The 12,557-nt window shown below is 43.1% G+C and overlaps 1 protein-coding gene across 4 annotated transcripts in view; it reads left to right on the top strand.

Annotated features, from left to right (window-relative positions):
- numbl (NUMB like endocytic adaptor protein) overlaps positions 1-12,276 on the top strand; it is a 43,881-nt gene extending 31,605 nt beyond the window's left edge. For all 4 annotated transcript variants that reach the window (XM_047820752.1, XM_047820751.1, XM_047820750.1 and 1 more), the window contains exons 3-9: positions 1,084-1,158; positions 1,758-1,832; positions 5,792-5,932; positions 6,272-6,476; positions 6,771-7,037; positions 8,595-8,768; positions 9,362-12,276. In XM_047820752.1, the coding sequence (XP_047676708.1) occupies positions 1,084-1,158; positions 1,758-1,832; positions 5,792-5,932; positions 6,272-6,476; positions 6,771-7,037; positions 8,595-8,768; positions 9,362-10,170 (1,746 nt within the window). In that variant the 3' untranslated portion in view covers positions 10,171-12,276. The remainder of the gene's footprint in view (positions 1-1,083; positions 1,159-1,757; positions 1,833-5,791; positions 5,933-6,271; positions 6,477-6,770; positions 7,038-8,594; positions 8,769-9,361) is intronic.
- The last annotated feature ends 281 nt before the right edge of the window (positions 12,277-12,557 follow it).

Raw genomic sequence — 12,557 nt, 5'->3', positions numbered from 1 at the left:
TTAGTGGGAATATAACGGAGTAAAAGTTTACATTTTATCTCGGAAATGTAGTGGAGTAAAAGTGAAAGTTGACATAAATTTAAATAGCGAAGTAAAGAACAGATACGTGACATTTCTACTTAAGTACGTTAACGAAGTATTTGTACCCCGTTACATTACAACACTACCTGAACCCACCTTGTTATTCACCTTTAGTCCCTCTGAGCTGATGATCCATGATAAAGCACAATAATGTTAATGTTATCCAGGCTTCACTTCTCATTAGAGGAGAGGAAGTGCAGCGTAGGATCGTCCGATAGGGGAGTGATCATTTAATGGCCGTGTCCATGAAGCTAAATGGGTCAGCTATAGTCTGTGTGGTAAAAGCTTTAAAAGTCAATAAGATACTGGCAGTGCTGGGAGCAGGACCACAACCTCCACACGGCAGCTCCGTGCACACGCCCACTACAGTAATCACCATTATCACAAGTGCTCACGTTTACAACTGGTTTCTGTACGTTCTACATAGATATAAGACAGGTGGCAGTGTTTAGGACGCAGGATGACACTTGAACTTAGAATTGAACTTGAAACAGAATTAAAACAAATCCAGAAGAGAAGCCGAGCTTCGGTGCCATTCATGAAGGTCTCACTGCAGAGAGATAAACATAATTAAATTCAGCCTCGTTTTCGTCGTCAGCCGGAGGACAGAGATGGAATTCTCTAATGGACCTTTTCCTCAGTGCTCACATCACCACACACCATCTCCAGATGAATTGTGAGGCTTTGTATCTCTCTCAGGTTAGACAGAGTGGTGTGTCTGAATCTGAGATAATAAAATAAACCCCTTCAACCAGACTCTGGACTGCAGTTACAGCCACGAGTCTTCTATCAGCTACAATCTGGTTCCTGATATTGTTTCTTCTTCTTCTTCTTCTTGTTCTTAGTGAACACTAATCAATCAGACTGAAGTCTGGGCTTTGATCGATCCATTCTACCATGTTTAGATTCTTGATTCTGAATCACTGCGGTATAAATGATGTGATAAAGAACAGAATAGCTGCTTGTCTCACTCTCTTCCTCCTGTCGTTCTCTCGTCTGCAGTATCTGGGGTTGGTGGAGGTGGAGGAGTCCAGAGGGATGCATGTGTGTGAGGAGGCTGTGAAGAAACTGAAGGTGGTGAGTATTTTCCTCCCTTTTCCTTTTCAGTATGATCAGATTCCAGATAAGAGCTGATGATGATTTCAGACCTCCAGCTTTCCACCTGCAACCTCCAACACATTCAGTAAGGTGAAATGAATCCAGCAGCTTCTCAAGGATGTGTGAGAGGTTCTGTTTTGTTAAGGGTTTGTTTAATGGTCACATTATCCTCTGATCATTAATCATTTCTGCCTGAACATGTTGCATGTCGAAAACAGATTTAATTATTTAGATGTACATGAAGCAGGTGTGTGTAACTCAAAGGGTTTACATGAAGTACGATGTGTGTACAGTGTTGTACAGAGGATTGGACCGTGTGTGTGTGTGTGTGTGTGTGTGTGTGTGGTCTCTTTTTCTTCCTGTCTCTCAGTCCCATTGTCTTCAGTAACACCACCCCCTCTAATTTCCCTTCGTCGCCCATCACCAGGTCCTGCTCTCTTCTTTTTAACGTCCTCATCCCTCCGTTACAGCTCAGCACCTGTGTGATGTACATTTGTACATGAAGATGCATAAAAACACACTGAGAGGTCAGAAAGCCGCAGTAGAGTCTCATGCCGTTCTGTCGGTTTTCTTCTCAGAGCGGAAAAAAGACGGTAAAAGCCATGCTGTGGGTGTCGGCTGATGGTCTGCGAGTCGTCGACGACAAAACCAAGGTATGCGTTTCATTGTCCTTGTACTTATTGAAATATTTACCCAAACAGGAAGTCAACCGGAAAACAGGGACCACATGAAAAGGTTTGGCTTGAATGGTCTGTGCTGACGGTGTTGGCCTCAGCATACAGGCAAGGCTTTAAACACGAGGGAAACTGCAGAAAAAAGCACAGCAGGGAACGTTGGCTCTGCTCCAACAGCCAAATCCCACCACCACCTTTACTTTATGTCCAGCTCCTAACTGAAGCGTCCCAGGGGCCACACATGGGTCTGACGGCTGCTTGTTGTAACTGACGACATCTTTTTAATCGTCTGGCTTTTTCTTTTCTATATTCTGGTCTGGACTAAATGTTCTTACATCCCTGATCTTTTGGGGACGTTTGGTCCTCACCAGGATATAAAAACACACCTAAACACACAGTCGTGTAAAGGTGGTCAGGGGCCTCACTACACTACACTACACTACACTACACTACTATACACTACACTACACTACACTACACTACACTACACTACACTACACTACACTACACTACTATACACTACACTACACTACACTACACTACTATACACTACACTACACTACACTACACTACACTACACTACACTACACTACACTACTATACACTACACTACAATACACTAATACTAACACTGACTACACTAACTATACACTACTAATACACTACACTACACTATCACTACACTACACTACACTAACACTACACTACGATACACTACACTACACTACTATACACTACATATCACTACACTACACTACACTACACATACACTACACTACACTACTATCACACTAAACTACACTACACTATCACTACTAATACACTACTAATACACTACTATAAACAACTACTATACACTACACTACACGACTAATAACACTACAACTACACTACTATGTACACTACTAATACCACTACAACTTCACTACACTACACTACACTACACTAACACTACTAACACTACACTACACTCCTAACAACTACTATACACTACTATACACTACACTACTATACACTACACTACACTACACTACACTACTATACACTACACAACAATACACTACTATACACTACACTACACTACTATACACTACACTACACTACACTACTATACACTACACTACTATACACTACACTACACTACACTACTATACACTACACTACACTACACTACACTACTATACACTACACTACACTACACTACACTACACTACACTACACTACACTACACTACACTACACTACTATACACTACACTACACTACACTACACTACTATACACTACTATACACTACACTACACTACACTACACTACACTACACTACTATACACTACACTACACTACACTACTATACACTACACTACACTACTATACACTACACTACTATACACTACACTACACTACACTACACTACTATACACTACTATACACTACACTACACTACACTACACTACTATACACTACACTACACTACACTACACTACACTACTATACACTACACTACTATACACTACACTACACTACACTACTATACACTACACTACACTACTATACACTACTATACACTACACTACACTACACTACTATACACTACTATACACTACACTACTATACACTACACTACTATACACTACACTACTATTCACTACACTACACTACACTACACTACTATACACTACACTACACTACACTACACTACACTACTATACACTACACTACACTACACTACACTACACTACACTACACTACTATACACTATACACTATACACTACACTACTCTACACTACACTACACTACACTACACTACACTACACTACACTACTATACACTACACTACACTACACTACACTACACTACACTACACTACACTACACTACACTACACTACACTACTATACACTATACACTACACTACTCTACACTACACTACACTACACTACACTACACTACTATACACTACACTACACTACACTACTATACACTACTATACACTACACTACACTACTATACACTACTATACACTACACTACACTACACTACACTACTATACACTACACTACACTACACTACACTACTATACACTACACTACACTACACTACTATACACTACACTACACTATACTACAGTGCAGTACACTACACTACACTACACTACACTACACTACACTACACTACTATACACTACACTACACTACTATACACTACACTACACTACTATACACTACACTACACTATACTACAGTGCAGTACACTACACTACACTACACTACACTACACTACACTACACTACTATACACTACACTACACTACTATACACTACACTACACTACACTACACTACTATACACTACACTACACTATTATACACTACTATACACTACACTACACTATACTACAGTGCAGTACACTACACTACACTACACTACACTACACTACTATACACTACACTACACTACACTACACTACTATACACTACACTACACTACACTACTATACACTACACTACACTATACTACAGTGCAGTACACTACACTACACTACACTACACTACACTACACTACACTACTATACACTACACTACACTACTATACACTACACTACTCTACACTACACTACACTACACTACACTACACTACACTACTATACACTATACACTACACTACACTACACTACACTACACTACACTACACTACACTACAGTACACTACTATACACTACACTACACTACTATACACTATACACTACACTACTCTACACTACACTACACTACACTACACTACACTACTATACACTACACTACACTACACTACTATACACTACTATACACTACACTACACTACTATACACTACTATACACTACACTACACTACACTACACTACTATACACTACACTACACTACACTACACTACTATACACTACACTACACTACACTACTATACACTACACTACACTATACTACAGTGCAGTACACTACACTACACTACACTACACTACACTACACTACACTACACTACACTACACTACACTACTATACACTACACTACACTACTATACACTACACTACTCTACACTACACTAAACTATGCTACGCTACGCTACGGTATACTACGCTACACTACACTACACTACACTACACTACACTACTCTACAGTCATCCTGTTCTTTTCCAGGCTGTGAAAAGCGAGAGGAAGGCACAAAGAACCCTCTTTTTGTTGCCTGTAAGCCCTCCCCCCACACATCCATCGCCTCCGTCCGCTCTCTCTCTCTCTCTCTCTCTCTCTCTCTCTCTCTCTCTCTCTCTCTCTCTCTCTCTCTCTCTCTCTCTCCCTTTCTCCCTGCCCTTCTGCTAATCCCTCTGCTTTGCTATGAGTCAGCATAGAGCACTAATCCCCTTTTACCCCTGTCCATATGGCTCCCGAGCATCCTGCTGCACGCACACACTCTGATCTCGCCCGAGTGTGTCTGGGGTCCCGCCCTGACATTTAACAAGCCTCATGGCCTCCTGTTTTCCCAGAAGTGTGAAGTGATTCATCAGCCCCTCCTCTTTTCTGACCACTCCGGTCTTCCGGCTCTTTTTCTCCCTGAACACAATTGGCCATTGAGCTTCCTCTCAGAGCGCTGGCCCACTCCAGGCATTGAGGAGGCTTGAGATGAATGGGTTCCTCACCTGACACACCACACACTGTGAGGATCCACCACTTCTGATTTACTACGCCTTTTGTATGAGCCATTCTGGGAATTTGAGTCTGAATGAGATCAAGGTTTCCCGAAGTAAGATTGTGTGCGTAAATTATGGCACCTTGTGTTTACGGGTAACGCTCACCGATACAGCATCACGTGCTCAAGTCAGCTACCATCACACTGGGTAAACCATTACGCTGTAATTTCTGCTGTAGATGATACAAATGTGTTCCCTTCCTGTCTCGTGTCATCTGTAGGACCTCATCGTTGATCAGACCATTGAGAAGGTGTCGTTCTGTGCACCGGACCGCAACTACGACAAGGCCTTCTCTTACATCTGCCGTGACGGAACCACACGTCGCTGGATGTGCCACTGCTTCATGGCTCTTAAGGACTCGGTGAGAGCGGATTGCATTTTGCACTCGTCCTCTAATTCCAGTAAGCAGGATAAGTGCTGCGGATCTCTCAGCCGGAACAAGCTGCCTGCTGCATACTGCTGTACTCGAGACACTCAAGGAAATGAGTTATGATGTTAGAGAGCAATTTACTGTCACAAGGACTATCTGTGTGTTTGAGTGTTCATTCATTCTCTTCATCTTAAACCCTGATTAGAATTAGTGCTAATTTAAAATACTTGTCTTTAATATCTGACTGTTTTTAAGTCATTTTAAAATATCTTTTTAAGAAGTTCGGAAATAAACGTGTTCTTCGCTCACTAGTACTGCTCTACACGGCAGGGTGAGCGTCTCAGTCACGCAGTAGGATGTGCGTTTGCTGCTTGTTTGGAGCGAAAGCAGCGGCGGGAGAAGGAGTGTGGCGTCACGGCGTCGTTCGATGCCACCCGCACGTCGTTTGTTCGTGAAGGCTCGTTCCGAGTCTCCTCGGCTGGTCAGCAGGGTGAGAGGGAAGACATCATGAAGCAGCTGCAGGACAAAAAAAAAGGTCAGTAAACCAGCACAGTGCAGACTCCAGTCTCTTCTATAAACACTCATAAAGAGAAGATTACAGACAACAGTCAGTGCTGCTGAGACGCAGTCGTACGGTTATAGGATATAGTGCAATATTGCAGTTTTGAAGAAGTAATAAAAAATCTTTTCATCCAGAAGCAGAATCAAAAAATGTAGATAGAGCAAGATAATAAAAAGAAAGCATAAAGATTTATTCAGATTTATTCAATTTAATATCCATTGCATTTTATGAGTCGGTCCTCATGTGAATGTCGTGTCCTCTGTGCAGAAGTCTGTTCCGTCCCTGCAGTTCCTCCAGGTAATGCCTCACCTCCAGAAGGTGCAGCCACACAGGTAGAACGAGCCGAGGCAGGTGGGCCACACGCCATCCCTCGTCGCCACGCGCCCCTCGAACAGCTTGTGCGCCAGGGCTCATTCCGTGGCTTCCCTGCACTCAGCCAGAAAAACTCGCCTTTTAAACGCCAGCTGTCTTTGCGCCTGAACGAGCTGCCGTCCACCCTGCAGCGCAAAACAGACTTCGAGAGCAAGAACCCAGGTCAGTGATGTCTGTACACAACACACACAACACACACAACACACATAACACACACAACACACAACACACAACAATCAGTAGAATCCATCACCAACTTCACCAAACATTCTCTTCTACTGGTACAATAGTGATTATATTCACCAATGCATTACTAACTCAATAATAATAATAATAATAATAATAACAACAACAACAACAACAACAATAATAATAATAATAATAATAATAACAAAAGGTCAGAGTTGCTCTAAATCTGATTGAGAACCAATCAGAACCTTTTACATGATATAAATTAAAAAAAATTTCTCATTATTTTATATTATATTTTTAATAATGGTTATTATAATCTTGTTCTGCACATACTTCATATTCCTATGTAGTTTGGAGCACACTTTAGAACCATGAACATAGATGTAGACTAAAACAAATATTTCCCAGAAATCCTCCTACATGTTCATCCTAGTCCTGTTATGTATTTATAGAAAGCTGCTGTGGCTCTCTGGTGTGACCTGCTGTTTCTCCTGCTGTGTTTCCCTGCAGTTATGTGTATTTCCACAAAAACTCCATCTCTAGAGGATGGGGGGGGAGGGTAAGAGAGAGAGGGAGAGAAAGAGAGAGAGAGTAAGAGAGAGGGAGAGAGAGGGTAAGAGAGAGAGCAGGGGAGAGAGAGAGGGTAAGAGAGAGAGGGAGAGAAAGAGAGAGAGAGAGGGTAAGAGAGAGGTATGAGATAGATTTAAAGAGGAGGGAGAGATGTTCCTATTATGTGTAATAGATATAGCATTCTCCTCTTATTTTTCCTCTCCTCTCTTTCTCTCATCTTCCTTTTCTCTTTCTCTTTTCCTCTCTCTCTCTCTCTCTCTCTCTCCCTCTCTCTCTCTTTTTCCTCTCTCTTTCTATCTTTTCCTCTCATCTTCGCTCTTTTCCTCTCTCTCTCCCTTTTCTCTCTATCTTTTCCTCTCTCTCTTTCTCTACCTCTCTGCCTTTTCTCTTTTCTCTTTCATCTCTCTCTCTCTCTCTCTCTCTCTCTCTCTCTCCTCTCTATCTCTCGCGTCGCGCGCGCCGCGCGCGCGCCGCGCGCGCGCTCGCGCGCGCGCGCGCGCCTCGGCCAGCCCTTCCTGTTCTCTGCTTTAATCCCTCAGGTCAGATTTGACACTGATAAGAGAATTATGGATGGTGTTCTATTTGTAGACTCGAGACAAGGTCAAGGATTTCCTAAGTTTGTTGTTTCTATTGTATAAGAACTCAATGTTGATTAAATGGAGGCTTATTGTTGTAACCTCCATGTTTATGTCATTAAAGGACCGAGTTACACTTTACAGGACATCTTCAATGTTCTACACATTTTACAGTCACACTTCACGTCCTGTTTAGTTCAGTCGTGTGATAAAGAAACTTTCCATATCAACACTAGAAACGTTTCATGTGTCCCAGACCAGTTCCACAAGCTCCACTGGACACAGATTATTTTATTCCACACTGCCATGTAAGTGCTCTCTGTGGTCGATCTGCATGACTTTAGCTTTGTCCAACTGACCTGCTCCATTGATTCTGCCCCAGTTTGTGAGATGGACCTGTCGGTGGCTGCTGAAGCCGACAGCATCAACGCGCTGTGCAGCCAAATCAACAGCTCATTCACCAAACCCTCGGAGGACCTCAGTGGCCAAGCCACCAGCAACGGTGTGCCAGCATGCAGCGTTCCTCCTGCCATCCCACCTCCACCTGTGCCTCAAGGTAAAGATAACACACAGAATAGAAATAGTACAGAAGGTTGGTTAAAAATACAGACAGGAAGCTGAGCTTAAAGACTTAAGACAAGCTGCAAAAACATGAAGTAACTGTGGCTTGAATTGGATGCAAGGTGTAATCAAGGACTAAGACAGGATCCGTCGGTACAGGAACTGGAACTGGATCTAATTAGGTCTGAGATCAGGAACAGAATCAGATCAGTTTGGAATCAGATCTGAGACCGAGCCAGAATCTAGGACAAGCAGAAACTGGAATTGGCTTTGACAGAATCAGGGGCTGGAACAGAAATGACTGGAGCTGGAAGGACCACATGGGGGGTTAAAGTGGCAACACGGACAGACCCGTATAGAAGCAGTGCAGAGGTAATGAGAAGGATCTGTAGAAGGCACATAATTATACTCAATAATAATAATCCTACTCGGGACCTGCAGAGGCAGTTGTGGCCTTCGCATTGTGAAGCTTAAGGATCACTGACACCTATGTGACATACTACAGGGTGGTTCAGTGACACACAAGTGTTTCTCACCCAATTCAAATAAAATGAAGATATATATATATATATTTTTTGCATTTTGCAGGTACCAGCTCATGGGTCCAGTCGGAGCCCCCTGTTCAGTCTCCACCTTCAACTGGCCACAGGCGCACACCATCCGAAGCTGAACGTTGGCTGGAGGAAGTCTCTAAGGCAGTGAAAGCCCAGCAGCAGACTCCACCCACTCTGCCACCACCACCCATCCAGCAGCCGACACCAGTTCCTACCGCACCCCTCGCTCCAGGCTCTCTGCCCACGTCCATGCAGCCCTTCCCTATGGCTTTTGACACCACTCCAGCACCAGTGGGCATGTACGGCCAGGCGCCTCTACAGCCAGCCTATGTGCCTATGCAGCCCTACATGCCTGCCATGGCTAACAGCATGACATACCCCAACGCCAGCATGCCTGTGGTGGGTATAACACCCTCACAAATGGTAGCAAATGTCTTCTGCAGTGCCACTGGTTCTTCAGGCGGAGGCACTATGGGGGTTGGTATGGCTTCCAAAACTAGCACACTCTGCGGCGGTCCTTCGGCTTTTCCCGGCCTTGCCGGGGGCTTCGCTAGCGCTACGTTCACCAACCAATCAGCCTCCCATGGGATTGCACAAAACTCACCTCCCTCCAGAACCAGCGTGGGTTCCAGCAGCGTTACACAGAACGGCTCCATGACAAGTGGGAGTGGGAGCACCAACGCCTGGCCAGTGGAGAGTCTGCAGCAGTCCAATCCCCCAGCTGATGCCCAGGAAGCAGAGCGCTTTGAGGCCAAGTGGGCAGCTCTGGAGTCCAAATCACAACCCAAGGCACCCAACCCTTTCTCCAACGATTTACAAAAGACCTTTGAAATTGAGCTCTAATTGCATCCATATGGGCATCGATTTAGACCCTGACATTAGAAATGATACCCTGTTGCATTTGGCTTGTTTTTGTTCGACTCGTTTGTTCCTCTAACTCTTGCTCCTGCTCTTCAGGATCACTCAAGTGTCCAGTTTGCATCATGTACCATTCCAAATGCAGTCATAAAACGTTTTTTCTGGGAACATGACGGTTTCCCTGAACCCAACAAACCTAGTCACTTCATTTTAAAGGATGGAAAGACTTCTGGGTTCGAGTTTGCTGTTGCTGCGATGACTCAGTCAAGTGAATCAAGTGAATCAAGTGACCTCAAACAACCTGCAGAGGGAGCAAAAGATTGATTATGATGCAGCCAAAATGTTTATTTATTACTTTTTTTTGATTGTGGAAAAGATTTTAAATCTAATTTGTGCTGATTGAATTAGTTGTTATTCTGTATTGTTTTACTTTAACCCCCCGTGGCAGAAGATGACGTATAATTCGGGTGTAACGAAGACGCTCTGACTCCATAGATGAGAACTGCATGATTGGAGAATTACTAATGGAAATGCTAGCAAATGAGAGTGTAAATAGCATGTTTTTTCCCTCACCTCTTATTTATCACGCAGTTTGTGGATGTTCATTATTATTCGATCCCTGTGAGTCACAGCTCGAGCGTCATGTCGGCACCTTGTCGGCAACACACGGACACGTCGCACTTGGAGGCTGATTATGCTGATAAACTCTTAGCACAAAGAGCTACGGAGCTCTTAACGCCGAGGGCCCGGCAGTGCAGTCGGAAAAGAAGCTGTAATGTAAGTGATGCAGAAACAGAGAAGGTATAAACGTGCCTGATTAGACCTGAGTCTGATTTCCCAGTCAGGACTCAGCCACAGCCTGAAGCTACATGAAGCTGATGAAACAATTAGTTTTATTTTACCATAGAAAATATGTCATCGTTTGTGCTAACGAAGAGTTCGGTTCGGTTTGTCGTAAAGTGAGGAAGAAAAGGGAAGATGTACGTCTGAAAAAAGCTGGAGAGCGACTGATTGTTTCGAGCGGTTTACAGAAAGCTCGGAACCTAGCGGATTAGACTCGGATCGGAAATCTGTGGACGTCGTCACTTGCCGCGACGTTCGCTTGTTCAAAATACTGTATATTCTTTGGATTTTGGATTCTTTTATGATAATATGCACATGTTTCCTGGCTTTTTAACTTTCAGCTTGAACTCTTTAATAATCCAGGAGAATAATGAAACTAATAATCATATATCGAAGGCTAAAGTATATTCAACACTCTGGTTTCGGTGCCGGTTCTGCTCCAGACATGTAACGTTTCAGGGAATCCTTCATTCCTGTACCGATGGATTTCTTACTCTGCAATAATGCTCCATGCTTTCTGTTAGCTTTTGTTCGGAAGTGATATAAACGAACTCGGATCTCGGCTCAGGTCCGTGCTGTGTTCAGTAGGAACGTGTTCAATGACCGGATCTGATCTGACGCCGGTGTCTGGGGTTTGTCAATGAATAGGATAAAAGCTAGATATTCAAAGCCAGACTGCACACTGTGCTTTACAGAACACCCACCTTGATAATAATCATCATAATAACAATAATATGCACAATAGATTTACAGATCGATTGACTGACCACACAGTTTTTCTGCTCGAGTTCCCTCCAGTCTGTGGATCGCTAAGCGCTAATCTCTACCGTACAGGGTTAACAGAGCCGGTCCAGGCTGCACAATGGCTTCTGTTTCAGATTTGTTCCCAAAGCGACTGTGTTTGTAACGTGGCCAAGCTGCAGGCCTCACGGGGGAAACGTCCCGTCTACACGAGCGTGTCCGTTCTCGGTGCTCTGCGTCTGACGTGTAACGAAGCCAGGATGAAGCGATACACACCTGATTAGCCTGAGCTCCAGTCCACGTGTCCCCACACAAATGTAGATCTCTTTTTGAAAACAAGGAAACTAAATGACCTCATAAACTTGATTGTAAACTGTAATCTAGCGAAAAAACAAAAAAAACGTGGAGTTTATTTTTAATCTTTATTTACAGAGTTTTGTATTTAAACCTGCATATTTGTATTGTAATTACATTGTACAAAGACAAATAAATAATATAATATTAAGAGCCGTTTGTTTGTCGTCTTTGTGGAAAATAAAAGATGAAAACAGACGGATTGTGATGTCCAGGGATTAATAAAGGGAAATATTAAAGACAGAAGACAATACATTGGGTCAAGCTGCTGTAGGAAATAACCACCGACTAACAAATGACATCAAACCTTTAACTTTTTTTTTTTTTTTGAAGCTTATAGAATATGACCTTAATGAACTCAGTGATAAATACAATACAGTTTACAGAAATCTGTTTATTTACAGCAGTGAACACGTCCCTGTGAACGAGCTGTT

Source organism: Tachysurus fulvidraco, chromosome 11 (genome assembly GCF_022655615.1).
Source record: "Tachysurus fulvidraco isolate hzauxx_2018 chromosome 11, HZAU_PFXX_2.0, whole genome shotgun sequence".
Taxonomy (NCBI): Eukaryota; Metazoa; Chordata; class Actinopteri; order Siluriformes; family Bagridae; genus Tachysurus; species Tachysurus fulvidraco.
The sequence above is the reverse complement of the archived record's forward strand: the minus strand, read 5'-3'. Positions and strand labels throughout refer to the sequence as shown.